Source organism: Polypterus senegalus, chromosome 7 (genome assembly GCF_016835505.1).
Source record: "Polypterus senegalus isolate Bchr_013 chromosome 7, ASM1683550v1, whole genome shotgun sequence".
Classification (NCBI taxonomy): Eukaryota; Metazoa; Chordata; class Cladistia; order Polypteriformes; family Polypteridae; genus Polypterus; species Polypterus senegalus.
In genome coordinates this window covers 10,058,816-10,077,326 of record NC_053160.1, presented here as the reverse complement: position 1 = coordinate 10,077,326, position 18,511 = coordinate 10,058,816, and the positions used below count along the sequence as shown (strand labels likewise).

Sequence of the window (18,511 nt, the reverse complement as noted above, 5' to 3'; positions counted from 1 at the left end):
GAAATGGCCAAATATTTTACACCTTTCGACAACCACCAATGCCTCTTAAACATCTTAGATTCACAGGTGACAATTTGAGTAGTGGACACTTTGATGTTTATGAATGTTTAAACTCTTAAAAGCTGGATGTGAAGTTATCGATGAAACCGGTTGTATGCTTACAATGCTTCACAGATGCTGAATGTCACTTCAACACAACAAATCCTGCAAATACAGTCGTAATTGAAATAAACCATGAAACTCAAAGCGATTATGACAGCAGCAATCCAAGCTGTGAGATTTGAAACAAGATTACTGTTCACATGGCCGACTGTACATTGTATGCTCAAGAGTAAGCTCAGCGCACAGCTTGGTCAGATTACAACCGGAGGGCCGAACTCACAATGTGGTATACAAAGAGATCCTTAACAAATAATTATTGGCATATTTTCCCTCAGTTTAAAAAGGTTTCATTTTCTTAATAAAAATTTTTAGGCAGTACTTTGCCGCTGAGAAGCACGGGTATTTTGCTAGTTATTAAGATAAAATGAAGGGAGCAAACTGCACAGAAAAAGGGCAAAATCTAATGAAATCAACAAAAGTGAGTGAAGCATTTAAATAAATAGCAAAAGCAGAAAGTAAATTAAATTAAATGAGATTAGTGTCATCAGTTGTTGTCACTGATTATGAATCTGGTTGAAACAAAAATCTGAAGCCACAGTGGGTCTCCCAGGACCGACTTGGAGATCCCATACTGTAGGAGGTAATCGTAACACTCTGAGAAAATCCAAGCAAACTTCAAGAAGGGAAGACCCCGGTGCAAACCCTGGTCTCCTTAGTGCGAAGCGGCAGCAGTGCTACCACTGCACCATCTGGATTTAATGAATAAGTGCATCACTAAATTATTAAGTTTATAAAATAAATAAATGATAGGGATAGGCCAACTATACATTATTTAATTTGGTGTCACTCTTTGTTTTGGTCCATATCAGCACTATACAGTCGAGTCCCCCTTTATTGTATGTTGTGTATCCCTTCTACAGTTGTGCTTAAAAGTTTGTGAACCCTTTAGAATTTTCTATATTTCTGTATAAATAGGACCTAAAACATCATCAGATTTTCACTCAAGTCCTAAAAGTAGATAATGAGAAACCAGTTAAACAAATGAGACAAAAATATTACACTTGGTCATTTATTTATTAAGGAAAATAATCAAATATTACATATATCATTTTCCTCAATAAATAAATGACCAAGTATAATATTCCCGTCTCATTTGTTTAATTGGTTTCTCTTTATCTACTTTTAGGACTTGAGTAAAAATCTGATGATGTTTTAGGTCCTATTTATACAGAAATATAGAAAATTCTAAAGGGTTCACAAACTTTCAAGCACAACTGTAAGTGCTGATTTAAATAACAAGGATTAAACTTCAGTCCCCCAACCTTCGGCTAAACTGAAGCTGAATTTCGATCAGCGTCAGTACATTGCTGGAGTGATGATGTTAAATGCTATAGAAGCCTACTCTCTGCCATACTGACAATGGCTCAGAAGTTTTAATGGACCCCGTAAAACACTAAAGAATAGAGAGTCATACTTTCCAGGAATTCCATTTGCTCCTCGTCAGTATTGAGACACACCGCGTTGAAACCTTCAGTCGGTAAAACATTTCTCCTCAGCGTCCCCGTTGCAAGACAATGAAGAAGGCTGGTCTTCCCAGATCCATCTAAGCCCAGCACAAGGACATGTTTTTTTGGAGATTTCACCTTTGGGAAAGAAAGCACATAATATAATAAAAAAGGTTATCTAATCTAATTTAAATACAGTTGTAGCAGGTCATGAAGGGATTAAAAGGGATACATCTGAAACTTTTGCCCATCAATCTGCACTCAATAGCCCATAAAGACAAAGTGAAAACATGCCAGATTACTTTCTGAACCCACTGTATCAATGGAGGAATATTTCAGACAAAATGAAACACAAATACATTGTGCAAAGAAACAATACATTTACTTTATAACAAAATCATATCTGAGCAATAAATACATACACGTGTCATTAAATGTTTTATTTATGTCCCCATTTACTTCTTCCCGTGAGACCACACACAACTTGAAATACTCCTTAAAATGAGGACTGTCATGTTCTCCCGTCAAAAGTTGAGAAGGTGGACTTTAGCTACTGTTACAGTTGCACCTGACAATGTACTCTAATCTCATTTTGTTCTTTTAGGGTGACTTTAATATAACAATGGGGGAAAAATGGCCAACTGTGCAATTAGAAAAAAAGTCGTCCTATTGATAACATGTCTTCTGTTTCAAACCCAGGATGGCACTGGAGCTACCGGCTTAAAACTTGAGCGAGATGGGCACTCACACGTTCTGCTTTCATTATTAACACCACATTTGTATTCCTAATGTTTGTTGTAGTTACTTCACATTGCTTGACATTCATTTATTATTCCCTGCAGGAAGAGAACACACACACACATACAATAAAACAAAATAAATGAAGCTACTGTATATTTAACTTTGTCTCTTCTCCAGGTTGTATCATTGACTAAGAAACATAAATTAAAATATTTTAAATTTGTCTGTCAAAAAATGGTGGTACAGAAAATACAAACATAATCTGTGCCTTCTCTGACCAATGTGAACATGCATTTCTATATGAGGAGACTTCCACTATTTTTACACGTGCAAGAATAAGGATAAAAAAAAATATGAGAAAAACAGAGATCTTTATTTAGTCCCGGGGGATATTTGGATGTTTACAGAAGCTCTATAAATAAATACATACTATATCTATATACCTGTATCTGTCTATATCTACAGCCATATGAAAAAGTTTGGGAACCCCTCTCAGCCTGCATAATAATTGACTCTCCTTTCAACAAAAAAGATAACAGTGGTATGTCTTTCATTTCCTAGGAACATCTCAGTACTGCTGTGTTTTCTGAACAAAGATTTTTAGTGAAGCAGTATTTAGTTGTATGAAATTTAATCAAATGTGAAAAACTGGCTGTGCACAAATGTGCGTCCCCTTGTCATTGTGCTGATTTGGATGCCTGTCACTGCTCAATGCTGATTACTTGCAACACCAAATTGGTTTGATGAGCTCGATAAGCCTTGAACTTCATAGACAGGCGTGTCCAACCATGAGTGGTCAAAGGTATTTAAGGTGGTCAATTACAAGTTGTGCTTCCCTTTGACTCTCCTCTGAAGAGTGACAGACAGCATGGGATCCTCAAGGCAACTCTCAAAGGATCTGAAAACAAAGATTGTTCAGTCTCCTGGTTTAGGGGAAGGCTACAAAAAGCTACCTCAGAGGTTTAAACTGTCAGTTTCAACGGTAAGGAATGGAATCAGGAAATGGAAGGCCACAGGCACAGCTGCTGTTAAACCCAGCAGGTCTGGCAGGCCAAGAAAAATACAGGAGCGGCATATGCGTAGGATTGTGAGAATGGTTACAGACAACCCACAGATCACCTCCAAAGACCTGCAGAACATCTTGGTGTCGATGGTGTATCTGTGCATTGTTCTACAATTCAGCTCAATTTGCAAAAAGAACATCTGTATGGCAGGGTGATGAGGAAGAAGCCCTTTCTGCACTCACACCACAAACAGAGTCGCTTGTTGTATGCAAAGGCTCATTTAGACAAGCCAGATTCATTTTTGGAACAAAGTGCTTTGGACTGACGAGACAAAAATGGAGTTATTTGGTCATAACAAAAAGCGCTTTGCATGGCGGAAGAAGAACACAGCATTCCAAGAAAAACACCTGCTACCTTCTGTCAAATCTGGTGGAGGTTCCATCATGCTGTGGGGCTGTGTGGCTAGTTCAGGGACTGGGGCCCTTGTTAAAGTCAAGGGTCGGATGAATTCAACCCAACATCAACAAATTCTTCAGGATAATGTTCAAGGATCAGTCACAAGTTGAAGCGACGCAGGGGTTGGATATTCCAACAAGACAATGACCCAAAACACAGTTGGAAATCTACAAAGGCATTCATGCAAAGGGAGAAGTACAATGTTCTGGAATGGCCGTCACAGTCCCCTGACTTGAATATCATTGACAATCTATGGGATGATATGAAGCAGGCTGTCCATCAAATTGAACTGAACTGGAGAGATTCTGTATGGAAGAATGGTCAAAAATACCACCACCCAGACATTCATCAAAGGCTATATCAGGCATCTAGAGGCTGTTAGATTAGCAAAAGGATAAAAAGGATCTCTGTTGGGGTGCCCCCATTTATGCACCCGTCTAATTTTGTTATGATGCATATTGTATATTTTCTGTTAATCCAATAAACTTAATGTCACTGCTGAAATACTACTGTTTCCATATGCACATACACATATACACATATACACACACACTAGCTGTTCCCCACAGCTCCGCCCATGTAGTAGTAAAACAGGACAAATTTAAAAATCGATACATTTTTTTTTTTTTAAATGTAGGTAGGTAGGTAGGTATGCTTGAACATCAAACGTGGGGAGAAAAGCATGTGGCCATGATATCTTTGGCAATCAGCAGCTACCCTCTAAAACACACGTAGCTGTGATCTCTCTCTCAAATACACGAAACGTTACTCCGTAACAATCTGTAGATGATAATGTCTGCTGAACAAACAGGTAGCTAAGTGGAGGCAAGGTGCACTCCAACACATGGCGTGAGGTAGAAGCGAAATTGCACTCCTGGCCAGTAATATGTTAGGTAAGCCTTATATAAAACTAGCTGTCCCCCGCGGCTCCGCCCACCTAGTAGTGAAACAGGACAAACTTTAAAAATCAATAAACAAACAGGTATTGCTAGCTAAGCGGAGGCAAGGATTGCTCCAAAACGTGGCGACAAGTAGAGAGACTGAAACGGAGGCTGGTGCGTGAGTGAGGAGGGCCCTGCCCAGCTCCCCGCTCCTGACGTCACGCTTCCCGTTCTACTCGGCCCGCAGCTTCTGTCAATGGTTATCGCAAATAAATCGCTCCTGCAAGCAAATCATGATTCTTAGCACGATGACAGAAGTCACAAAATCATCTGGAATGTTCAAGCAAATTCTAGAAAAAAACCCAATCTAAACTATCTAAAGTAGTTCTCTCATTAAAAGCAGACAGTAATATAGACAGACGATGGATTTTATATATCTATTATAAAAGAAAATCTTGAGAAGAGACTAGTGCCAAGACATTTTTTCCCAAGTCCCGCCCTCCTCTCAATCAGTTTCAGCCACGCCCACAGTCCTCTCACCTCTCATTCGTGTGAATGCTTTTATCAGTCACAGTTCCTGCACTCTCAGCTCTTATAAATTTTTACATTTTCCTCACTTTAAGCTCCCAATAAAAGAAGATGAATTATGTCCAAGTCTTATTGTAGAATTTCATCCCAAAGGGTTATTATCAAAAGAAATGAGTACACGGGCAATCTTAGCACCGAGAAACAAAGTCGAATGAATGAACAGCAAAAATGTTGATCGGTTACTCGGCAAATTGGTTAAATGCGTATCAACAGACTATGCTGAAACAGTTGGTGGCGATGGTGCGGAAGATGAAAACATCAACTTACAAAATCACAAAGAATATCTACAACTATTAACACCGTCCGGGCTTCCTCCACACGAATTACTGTAGAAAGAAGGATGTATCAAAGAAAGGTACTGTAGTACATCTTCAACGGATAACATTAGACACCAAAGGAGATCATGACATGCCATTCGTATTAAAAAATTTACAGTTTCCCATTAGAATAGCTTTTGCTATGACAATTAACAAATCACACGGACAAACATTCAAAAAATTCGGTTTATTTATTAGAGAGAAACAAACGATATTCACTCACAGGCAGTTATACGTTGCGTTGTCATAATGTAAGTCCAAACACGGAATGAAAATTCAATGCGATATTGACGAAAAGTTAATTCAAATGCATCTCTCCCTGCATTTATAAGGTTCCTTGCATCACCTATCGAGAGCTTTTTGAGTTGCATCAGCGGCAAGCCGCTACAGTGCTGCGAGTCTGCCCCAGCAACAGTTAAATAGTCTTCCACAGACACGGTAATCGTGCTTCGGGACGCTCTTCGGCATGTGGTCCCGTTAGTGACTTTGCTTTTTCTTGAGTGAGTGGCGCACTGATAGGAATGTTTCTTGAACGAGCATCTGCCATTTCTATAGGAGGATGACAATGAGTTAAATTCCAATGGATGTTTTTCAAATGTTAATGAGCAATGAGAAAAAGTTATCACTGATAACCACAGAAAACAAACACAGAAAAAAAAAAAAAAAAAAAAAAAAACCACAGTTTGAGGAAAGTTCGAAGAAAGAGAAACATTTATAATGTTTGTGATCGGGGATCGTTGTGCACAACTGAGCTGCGACCACAGAACGAACTGCTCTGTGGATGATTCGTCAGGCATTTCAAGCTCACTTCGTTGTAATGAAAGTAGCTGATGAATGTATTTTGTAGTAATGAGATTTCAGTAGACTCTGTCATATGGGGAAACTGTCAGGACCGTAAAAATACTTTGTTGTAATGAAAAGTTTTGTTGTAAAGATATTCGTTGTTAACGGAATTTCACCTGTATGTGAATTTACTTACGGTACAGGCTCATGAAACATAAAAATTTGCTATTTTCTTATATAATACGCTACCGTGGCTGTCCGTTTGTCTGTCCAGGATTTTAAATCACTTGTTGCTCGCAAACCGCTTGACCTATTGTAATCAGAACATACTGTAACTTTAATACGTCACTGTGCTCTGTGCAAGTATTTTAAATCTACTTTTCCTTTCTACTCACATGTACAGCTAACGCAAAGCCAGAATTAGGACACAGGGGCTCATCACTTAGAACTGCCAGGCAAGCATTAGATGAGAAGACAGGGACAACTGAGAAATGGGCACTGAACAATTTCTGTGCGTCACAGTCAGCATGACATTGGATCTTCTTTGCCTTGTTTGGAATGGCATGATTTACCTAAGTGGGGGCCTGCACATGAAAGAGAGTATAAAGCCTTGGAACATTGCCTGGCACACCTTTGAAGCTGATGGACAGATGGGAGATACTGTCATCCGATCCTGAAAATCCTTTCAGCGCAGCGCCGAAAATGGCAGAGTGTATACATGGGCCCCCACTACCCGAAAGGTCTTGTCATGGCTTCCTCATCTGTTATGCCGTGTAAACCGTCATTAAAGACAGCTACGTTATTTCTTATATGCGATTTCTTACCTCCATATCACTAAGGGAGGGGTATCCCCTCTTTACATTATATCTATATAGTTTTGGGTTGTGTAACACGCTGCAATTACAAAAGAACTTATTCCAACAAGGGAACTAGCACCCCCTGCTGGATACACCTATTGACCTGAAATTTGGTACACATATACTACATGAGCTCTGCTGTCTGCTTTCGGGGGGATGATTGACCTCCAAGGTTATTCCTGTTTTTAATTTTTATTTTATTGTAGAATCAACTCTTGGCAACGGCCAGAAGGGTCTTCACCGTCACTTCTCCTACCTCTTCATATCTTAAATCATTCTTGAGGCAGATTGAAGACTTAAAAAAAGAAGAAGTAAAAAAAAATTTGAAAAACATACTAAGTAATTGCAACAGAAACACGGACTAAATCAGTTTTAACGTGAAAAGATGCCGAAGGAAGAAGCGGGCCGCTAGGCTGGAGAAATGAAGAGCCGCTCAGGAAGCAGCAAACGCATCAACCTCTGAGCAAACGAATGCTAAACGTACAGAGAAAGAGAATGAAAATATCAGTCAAGTGTATTCATTGCACGTTGTCGTGCAGTACGCTGTTACTGGTAAATAAATATTTTCTGTTGATTTATGTGTGAAACCGTTGCTTTATGTGCTTTTTAGAAAAGTGAGTTTAAAAAAAAATTTCCGGCCTGAGAGAAAAGAAAAAAAAAAAAGATAATTGGTCCTAAAAGAATTAAGAGATTCCTGGAGGCGATTTAAAGCCTCATGAACGGGACTAATTTAGTCTTAGGTAGGGACAAATGTTCTTCAGCATCTGGCGAGATGAAGAGTGGCAAGATGTAAATAGGCACGCTTGGCACCCTACCTCATGCTGGGATTGATTTTGTACTCTTCTAATCCAGCTAATCCAAATTCTAAATGGTGGTTTAGCAGCAGGGATTTCTTACTTTTGTGCATTTTACTTTGTTCGTCCCTCTTTTGAGATTAGTTGCTCACCTAGACCTGGATACGTTGGTGTAATCAGAATAGAAGTTTAATGTCACTGTACAAAAATTATTTTATAAATTCACTCACATGTACAGGCCAGGCCAAAGTTAGCACACAGGGGCTCTCAGCATTTAGAATTGCTGGGCCAAGCATAGGACAAGATAGACAAAGACAGCTGGAGGAATGAATAGTCAGCCTAAAGACAGGTGTATACTGTTTTATCCTCTGTTAAAAGTCAGCACAAAATCTTCTTTCCTTGTTTGGAAATGGACTATTTGACGACGTGGGGGCCTGCATGTGGGGGAACCAGTACAGTGGAACCTCGGTTCACGAACGACTCGGACCACGTACAAATTGGGTTACAACCAAAAAGTTCACCAAACTTTTGCATCTGTTCACGACCACACAGTCGAGTGACTAACAAGCCAGTTTCCCTTCTGATTCATACCGGCCGATGATTCCCACACGTGTTCAGTCTCTTCCTGTACTGTACATTGTTCTCGGTGCATCATGCAGAGGGATTCTCCCTCAAAACTGTAGCCCCCTCTAAACCCATCTTTCTCCTGTGGTATAGCGGGTCCACAGCTCTCGTTAAAAAGGCGGGTTTTAATAAATAATCACCGCAATCGCGGCTTAGCAAGGGGGCGTGGTGATGTGTGGCCAAAGCGGTTCCTGAGGAGTTCGTGATGTGGCCATTTCTCACCTAAGTGCACAGGTGAGAAGCGGTCCGCATCCGTAATTGTTCCGAGGAGCTGCTGATTGCCATGACTACCACGCCTCTTCATAAATAGAAGCGTGAGTCGGCTAAAGGGAAAAAGAAGAGAACAGGAAAGAACGGGAGGTTGCAGGAGAAGACAGGAAGCAGGAGGAGAAAGCCGGTGCAGGAGAGAGAGACAGAGAGAAAGAGCGAGAGCTGCGGAGCAGGGAGCCTGGGTGTGTTTGTCTAAGTGTTATTCAATGTTTTTACATTTAGTTTACTATTACACTGTGCATTCTATGGTATAATTAACTATTTTTGTGCTTGAAAATCTTTAAAGAAAATATATTTACATACAGTTCGTACGGTCTGGAATGGATTCATTGTATTTACATACAGTCCTATGGGGGAAATGACTTCGGGTCACGACCATAATTCGTTCCAAACCTCTGGTCGTAACTCGATTTGGTCGTGACCCGAAGTTCTACTGTATAAAAGACTTGGTCATCAGCCAAATACTTTGAAGCCGACGGTCGGATGGGTGATAATGTCATCCGTCCTGAAAATCCTTCCATTGCAGCAATGAAAAATGGCAGACTGTATAGATCAAGATCCCACCTTGGTATTGTCTTGCTATGGCTTCCCGTCTATAATGCTGAGTAAATAGTCAGTAAAGAAAGCGAAGTTATTTTCTCTTATGTGATTTTTACCGCCGTATCACTATGGGAGAGGTATCGCCTGCCTGTTAATATCATATCTATATAGTTTTTGGTTACTTAAAAAGCCGTAAATACTAAAGAACTTATTCCAAATAGGGAGCTATCGCCCCCTAAAGGAACAGTTGGTTTATTAATTTGTGGGATGGTGGTGGTACAAGAGCACCCCCTAGTGGTCATGGTACCCTTTGATCTTCTGTTTATTCAGACTACCTTAACATATGACTTGCATGGTGGTATCTAATGGAGCATTCTCTTGGCTTCACATCTTGTTACCTTGCCACACCAGTCTCAATTATAAATTTGTCATTCTGATGAGACCCGACCCTGTAATTTTCTCCACCGAGTTTCATTTTCCCTTCCAGCCTTTTAAAAGCAATTCAATGTAAATGTCGCCGGGGCCTGTGGGACTCTTAAAACAGCTCAAAGCAAGGACGCAAGAGAAGCAGCTTGAAATTAATTAGACTTTGTTACTATAGCAGCCAAATGTCGTCAAACAAGCAAACAAGGGTAATCCCCTTTGAGCGGCTAGTCTGGTTAGGTCACAAATGACCTCTCCACCACTATAAACTGTGAGCGCTCTTCTCTCCATCCATCTATCCCTCTTCAAACCCAGCTTATCCAATTTCTAAAGAACTGTTTAGTCACACGCCACCACGGGGTACTTAACAAAGAAAACAAGGAGATGAGAATAAAGACACTCGTCCAGTTACTGAACCCATTTAATCCAGTTTAGTGTTGCAGACTGCAGAAGCCTAGCCTGGCAGCACTGAGAGAAAGAGGCCACTGTAGATTAATTCTAAAAAAGCAAATGTCCCTCATGCCCAGTAAAACATCACACAATGAAGACAAAATAATAAAATACACATATGCACTGATGTAAGGCTCCTTTTGGGACAAGCCATTTAGCCATACGTTGGTCATAAAGCGTACAGGCCATTGCAATTGAGGCCCTGTGGGTCAACGATAAGCACAAACCGATATCCGAGACTCTGCAGTCATTTTACTGGGTGCTGCACAGCACTTCTGAACTACCACTCAGCTGTTATGGCGCTCACCCCTCTCTCCCCGCATGCTGTGCAGCTTTGCTCCCAAAACTCCATGGGGGAACCACTCATCGCTCATGTGAACAGTGCTTCACGTCAATTGTCTGCAATTTGATACTTCACGGGACGAAGCTCATGTAGTGTAGTCGGAAAGAACAAATCGGTTTTAAGAGGAAAGTACCAGCTCGTCTGTTATTTACACCCGTTCATCAGTGAAAAAGAGGAACACTGGTTGTAAGTGGTAACTAACTAAACCATCCATCCATCATCAAACCTGCTAAATCCTAACTACAGGGTCATGGAGGTCTGCTGGAGCCAATCCCAGCCAACACAGGGAGCAAGGCAGGAAACAAACCCCGGGCAGGGCGCCAACTAAACTAAATTAGGGTAAATACAGAAATCTTAGTGATTGGCAAAAATGGATATAATGAGGGTACTAGAAATAAACTTGATGCATTAGGCTTAAAAGTCAAGGCAGAGGTAAAGAATTTAGGGGTCATTATTAACTCTGACCTGAATTTTAAATCACATATTAATCAGATTACTAGGGCGGCATTTTTTTCAATTAAGGAATATAGCAAAAGTTAGATCTCTTATAACTTAGCAAGATGCTGAAAAATGAGTTCACGCTTTTGTATTCAGTCGACTAGATTACTGTAGCGCACTCCTCTCAGGACCACCCAAAAAAAGACACCAATTAGTTGTTCAGAATGGAACTGCTAGAATCTTAACTAGGAAAAGAAAATCAGAGTAAATCACACCAGTTCTGATGTCACCACACTGGTTACCTGTGCCATTTAGAATCGACTTTAAAATACTGCTAATGGTTTACAAAGCCCTCAATAATCTGCTCCATCCCACATCTCTGAATGCCTCACACCTTACACTCCAAATCATAACTCAAATGAGGGTCTGCTTAGAATTCCAAGAGCTAAACTAAAATAAGTGGTGAGACGGCCTTCTGCTGCTATGCACCTCAAATCTGGAATAGCTGACTGATAGAAATTCACCAGGCTAATACAGTGGAGCACGGCTGAAAATTCATTACTGTAACGTGGCTTTCTTCATTTTAGTGTAAACCTGATATTCTGTGAATGCATTGAATTATCTTTTTTTTTTTTTAATGGCACTGCAATCCATCCTAACCCCTACTTTCTCTGCTGTTCTTTTTCCAGTTTTCTACGGTGCCGATCTGCGCCACCACCACTTGATAAGGACACAGTGCAGTCCCTCCATTGATGGAGTGAAGGCCAGAGGTCCACATTGACCGTCATCGTCTAATTCTTCCACGTGATGCCTGAAAACCATGAGGACTAATTGACATCATTTATGTTAGGGGGGCTGGGTGGTCTTGTGGCCCTGGAACCCCCTGCAGATTTTTTTTTTTAACCCAGCCCCTGGAGTTTTTTTTTTTCCTGTTCTCCTGACCATCTAACCGTACTTTATTCTTTGTTACTTAGTATTGCTTTTTCTTATGTTTTTCTTTCATCATCAAGTAAAGCATTTTGAGCTCCATCATTTGTATTGTATGAAAACGTGCTGTAGAAATAAATGTTGTTGTTGTTTTTGTAAATATAAATGGCCTCAACTCAGTCATATGATTGTATGCATCCCAGTAACAGCACCTTATCCTACCACTTCTCTAGTCTAATACTGGGCACTTACCTTCTTTTTTATTATATTTGAAGTGGAATCAACAAATGTCCTATCAGAAGAACAACATTAAGATCAGTCTTTAGGGACGACACCAAGAATAGCTATTGTTTAACGTAAAGTTCGCATCACAGACAGTCTTCAGATCATTCACCAAAACTGTCAGGGTCAAACCCTGAATATATACGTCGCAACAAAAACCTTTTATCATTTTTCAATTTCCACCTTTTATCCACACAATCCCCTAAAAATGGAGACTTTTGAAAATACTCTCCAGAGTCATCTACTTCTAAAAAAAATGGCAGCCCAGCATTCTAGTGTGGAATGGTGTGAGAAGTTAAGCAAAATGACCCCTTTTATTGGCTCACTAAAAAGATTACAATATGGAAGCTTTCGAGGCAACTCAGGCCCCTTCTTCAGGCGAGATGGAATCTTGACGCAAGTGTGGAATGGCGAAATGCAGACAGCAATCGTAGTCTGATTGGTTCCTGATTCTTATGTGGCTTCTTGCCCGATTGGATTCTGCTCATTGCAACATCTCATTCCCCGAATGGTTAACCTTTCATATACAGACAGTCCCCGGGTTACGTACGAGATAGGAACTGTAGGTTTGTACTTAAGTTGAATTTGTATGTAAGTTGGAATAGGTACATTATTTTAATAAATGCAAATGTTGACCGATTGTAACCAAATGCCCTGCCAATGAATGACGGAGTGTCACCTCTCTCTGACCTTTTTCTTATTTCTACTTTATTTTCCATGGTGATGGTTTTTCTCTTCTTTACTGTATCACCAGCTCTTGCATCAGATTTGCGTTTCAGAGACATTCTTGAAGGGTGAAGACAAAAGATTAACATGAGCTCTTCTGCACAGCACTGTACACGCTATCACAGTAGGAAGGCACCCGTCGTCAACACGTCTGATGTACTGACGAGAGACAACTTCCTGCTATGTGCGTAACAGAACAAGCAGGCTTACTATTGAGAATGACTGGGGGCATCGACAGGTGGTTCATCGCCAGCCCACCTCACAGTCACCTTCACTACAGTATGCTGGCTGCAGCGTCCGGCCACTGAGAACGAACAGAGTGTGCGGCCAAAGGCGGGTCGCGAATCGCCCACCACTGTCCCCATTCAAGAGGCAGCCATCCGATGCACACTACAATGCTACCCCCCGCCACCCCGTTCACCCTCAATGGCCTCCGTTCAGCCACAACCGGGTCACCGCTTGCAGCATTACCAGCCGCCCACCAAGAACCAACGGGGCTGCCGCGTGTGGTGGGCAGGCAGTGAAACCGTTTGCCACCGGGAGCCACCCGAGGGATACTATACTGCGCGAGCAGCGAAATCGCCCCCCTCCAGCCACCGCTTGCAGAGTCCCCAGGCTGAAGATGACGGAGTGGCAGTTACTGAGGCGCATGCATCGCAGCTGCGGCCCCGTTTGTATGTCGTAGGTCGGATGTCCGTAATCTGGGGGACTACCCGTATTTGAAAATAATTTGGCATATGCCAAAACCCCTAAGTAGCACTAAAGTATGGAGAATTTAAATGACTCACAGATGTTGTCAAACCAAAAAGTGCCTGGGATTGCGAAAGGGCAGAATGTGGAATGTCTGCTTAATGTGAGCAGCCACCTTATACACCAGGATGATACATGACACGTGGCATGTGCACCACATGCTTAACTTCCTTACCATTACATTTTTTCTCAAAAGTACATGTAAAAAGCATTGCATTTTTTTGGCTTGAAAAAATGGCATTAAGTCTCACCTTACTACTGTAAAACGCATAAAACAGTAAAAGTACAGAGTCAGAAGTGTAAAAAGTATGCTAATGAATGATACAAATAATAAATGATGATGAATAATAATAATAATAAAATGAACAGCACACTACATATGTGCAAGTGACACGAGTGTCACGTTCGGATTCCCAGAATCCCTTTCGGCTTCAATTTCATTGCCTGAAAACTGATTCACTTTGTCATCACTGCTGATGAGAGGCGTTTCTTATGAGATACCATTATGAGGCTAGGAGAAGACGCGTCTACACCGTTGCCCGGCTAATGTTCGGGCCAGACACATACACAAGACACGCCTATACCGTTGCCGGAGTAACACTGGGCACTAATGCTGTTGCCACTTACAGCCCGAGTAAACCTCGGGTTAGACGCATCTGTAGCATTGACCGTGTGACACTTGGGACCGATGCTTTTAGCACTGATTTTACAGCCCAAGTGATTCTCTGGTCTAACGCGAAGGTGGGTAACAAACATGCAGCATCCTGGCAACCAGATACACACACGTATGGCGGCACCCATGAAATAAACAAACAGAAAATGGCAATGTGATAATGTCACAGAAACCACACTAAAAATATTTTAAAATAATGGTACTTTGGTCGGATTATCGTTTTTATGTTTAGTCACCCCAAGGGGACATTAACATTAGGGACCTATAGGTAACTATACTCCACCCACACTAACTTTAAGGTTACTATTTGTGGTTGGGTTAGGCCAGTCTAATAATTTAAAATCCAAAAATTAAGTAACCGGGGTGACGGCCCCACCGATTTTGCGTCACGATAATAGAAAAGTACCGAAATAATTAATATTAATTTAAACAAAAAAAAAAAAACAAAGCATTAATATTTTAATTAAGTTCTAACATTGTTTAGATTCAGGGACCCTGACAGGCTGGATTAACTAGCATTACGCATGAGACAAAATCATATTGGATCGAATTTCTCAATACAGAATGGGGCTCTGAAGTGTATATTGTATTACATTACAAATTCATTGAAGGCAAAAAAAATTGAAAAATCTGATTGACAACACAGAAGTATGGTACATTATGACAAACTGTGAACTATGGCAGAACTGTTACTCAGCATTACTCGCTGACCCTTCGCATCAGGAGGAGCAAATGGAGGTGGTTCAGGCATCTGATACAGATGCCTCCCTGTGGTCTTATGGGCACGACCAACTGGGAGAAGACCCCGGGCTCGTTGGGAGGATTAAATCTCCCAGATGGCCAGAGAATGCCATTGGGATCGCACTCTATGAGTTGGCAAGCGTCGCTGGGGAAAAGAGATTTACAGTATGGACCTCACTGCTAAGAGTGGTGCCCCCATGATCTGGCTTTGGCTAAGTGCCTGAAAATGACCAAATGTTATTCACCACACTGTAATGATGTGAGGTAAAAACTGTTGGCAAATAATAACGGGACAAAATACTAATTTTTAATGTACAACAAGATGTTAACAGATAAAGTAAACCTGAACTCAGCCTGTTAGTATATGCAATGGGAGTCCTTTTAAAAATCAGGAACCCGTTAGTATTTCACAAGCCTGTTATCACCTATTCCTGATGATTTATGAAACCTGTTATGGACCTAAATAAAAGGAGGATCTTTCTGGAAACATCATATGGATGGTGCTTTTGACAAACAAAACTTTGTCTCCCTAGAGCATCACTCTGAAGAACCATGTTAGCACCTTTATTTTTAAAAGTGTACCAGAATAGTCCTGGTTCACCAGGAATTAACAACAGCAATTTATTTCTTGTATAGCCCAGAATCACACAAGGAGTGCTGCAATGGGCTTTAACAGGCCATGTTTTGTGACAGGCCTTGACTCCTTTACAATGGATTGATGGACACTTGCATCCATTATGTGATAACTTGTTTTATTTTAAACCACTCTATTCATAGGAGTTTGTTCCTGGGCTGGTCATTTACACTTTCACACACACACACACACCAGAAATACTAAATTTGGAATCCAGCTGACATGACTGAGGTCACAAGATAAGACAGAGATATTTAGACAGGTTTCTAATATAAGTAACTTTAGTCATGGTTAATAATTTCTGGGTCTGGTTACATTTTGGTGCAGCCACTTTTTTAATGTTTCGATCAGTCAACCTTGAAGTCTGAACACATTTAGCTCTGGGATTTGATCAAATGGCTCGTTCAGAGGTTTAATTGCATATCTTTGACAGTCTCTCTGTTTGATTATGACAGGGTGGCATTGTGTTTATGGCTTCGGCGACTGGCACGGTGTGAACCTGAGCATGTCACTTCACCTGCAAACTGGAAAAACAAAGAAATGTATCCAATTGTATCTCAAACGTTCCATGTCGCTTTGGATAAGGGCATCGGCCAAATAAGTACTTTTGCTAACCTCTTTAAGTGTTCTAAGCAAATAAGAATAATTGTAATGCTCAGATCATTTACATTTATCGCACATTTAATGAGCGGTAAACCCTGCCATTACGCGAATTATAGTCTCATCAGGCCGAGCAACTATGTTTAAAACGACTTGTTGCAAACGGGGGAGCGAGAGGGAAGCAGGCAGGCAGAAACATGAATGGCAGCGGCATGTTACCTCTGACGCCACCCGTGGCCTTTCGTCCGGTTTATCCTCATCTCGCTGGGAGCTCTCCCTTTGCCGCGAACTCCAGTAGTTCCACACGGCGTAGACGACGCCTCCCGTAACGGCAATGCCGAGTCCTGCCAATCCGATTTCCTTAAATCCGGGCATGGCGGAGTACTTCAGTCAACTGTATCGACTCAGAACTCCGCGGGATGAAGCATTACGGCTTCCTGCCTGAAAAAAGCAGCGCACAAATCTCTGCACCTCAAACTTCCTCCGAGGACCGAGTTTAGTCCTTTTCATCCACTTCGGATCAGATCTTCTCTCTGCGTGAGCGACAACTGCAAAGTTACCCGCCCCTCAAGCCGCTCGGTGTAACCCGCCCAGAACAGTCAGAGAGAGAGAGAAAAGAGCGCGCAGCCCAGGCGCCGCTTACTGGAGGAAAGCGGGAAAAATAGTGCAGTGAACGAAAAAGGGGGTGTAACCACAAATAGGTATCAGCGTCCCTGAGCAGAACCTCCACCAATCATCTCCAAGTAGGTGGAGTTGACTATAGCGAGCGGTCCAATTAACTGGGGCAGACTCTAATGGGAGGATCAAGTAGGAGAGGTTGACTCTAATGGGCGGGTCAAATAGGTGGGGTTGACGCCAACGGGTGCCAACTGAGTTTAACTGCAGCCCTCTAGAGCTTCGCCCGGTTACACTATGGTTAAGATTAGGGTTTTGCGAGGCGTATCTAACTGAAATGAAGCAACTGTTTATTCTTTTCAAGCACATTTTCTCATATGAATATTATGAGAAATATTTGGGAGAAAAGTGGGAGAGTAGCATATTATTAAAAAAACACTCTGTGTATCTCTATTCCAAATCTGTTTTACTCAGAGTAGGGTGAATGGGAAGGTACCCCCTGTCCCAGAAACCATAGGGTACAAGGCAGAAACAATCACTGGACAAGATGCCACCCCATCGCAGAGTAAACAGAGACACACACACATACACAAGGGCCAATCAGCACCTGGTAACAACCTCAACTGCAGCTCTTCAGACTGAAAGACAGAACTGGATCACCTGCAGGAAACTCACAGACACGAGAAGAACATACAGATTACACGGAAGGAGCACCTGGGGCTTGAATATTAAACAAGTCTTGTCATTGAAAACAGGAACAGATTTCTGGGGTGTATCTCGGTTAGTGGAAATGTCGAGTAAAACTGAGGGAAAGAATTTCTTGGGGTGTGGTGGAAGATAATTTTTGAAATCACAGTATGAAAGGTCACTTCATTTTGTCATTTCAGTCATAGCAGCAGAAGAAATGAAGTACTTAAAATCAATTTATCGTTGCAGCTTATTTACCTCATCTTAAACATTAAAAATATTTTTTAAATGAGCACCACAATTAGCAATACATTTTTATAAATGATTTTGCAATTATAGTGCCCTCCATAATGTTGGGGGCGAATACACATTTTTTCCTTGACTCCCCCCAACTTCACATTATAAAGTGATAAATCAAACAACTCAGGCTTTCATTTAAGATGATTTGTACACAATACAGTCCTACTATGTAGAAATGACATTTTATTACAGGGTCCCACCATTCCAGGGCACCACAATGTTTGGGATAATTGGCATCACAGGTGTTTGGGATTCCTCAGGTAGGTTTCATAAGATACCTCAGCCTGCTTCTATCCTTTGGAGTCTGCAGTCACCATTGTTTAAGCTGAGGACAAGAACTGTGCCAATGAAAGTCAAAGAAGCCGTTATGAGGCTGAAAAACAAGAATAAAACCTTAGGATGACCAAAATCAACTGTCTGGAATATCATGAAGAAGAAAAAACACACTGGTGGGCTCAGA

General features: G+C 41.3%; 1 protein-coding gene across 1 annotated transcript; it reads right to left on the bottom strand.

The window, feature by feature from the left end:
- Positions 1-1,520: 1,520 nt before the first annotated feature.
- On the bottom strand, positions 1,521-17,106 carry arl9 (ADP-ribosylation factor-like 9). The gene is made up of 2 exons (XM_039758004.1): positions 16,669-17,106; positions 1,521-1,745 (listed from the first exon to the last, which is right to left on the bottom strand). The coding sequence occupies exons 1-2, from the start codon at positions 16,822-16,824 to the stop codon at positions 1,536-1,538; spliced, it is 366 nt and encodes a 121-aa protein (XP_039613938.1). The 5' UTR covers positions 16,825-17,106; the 3' UTR covers positions 1,521-1,535.
- Positions 17,107-18,511: the final 1,405 nt, after the last annotated feature.

Excerpts from the sequence above, each read along its gene's own strand:
- arl9 (XM_039758004.1), bottom strand. The coding sequence starts at position 16,824 with ATGCCCGGATTTAAGGAAATCGGATTGGCAGGACTCGGCATTGCCGTT. Across the intron at positions 1,746-16,668 it reads GGCCACGGGTGGCGTCAGAG|GTGAAATCTCCAAAAAAACA; the intron begins GTAACATGCCGC and ends TCTTTCCCAAAG.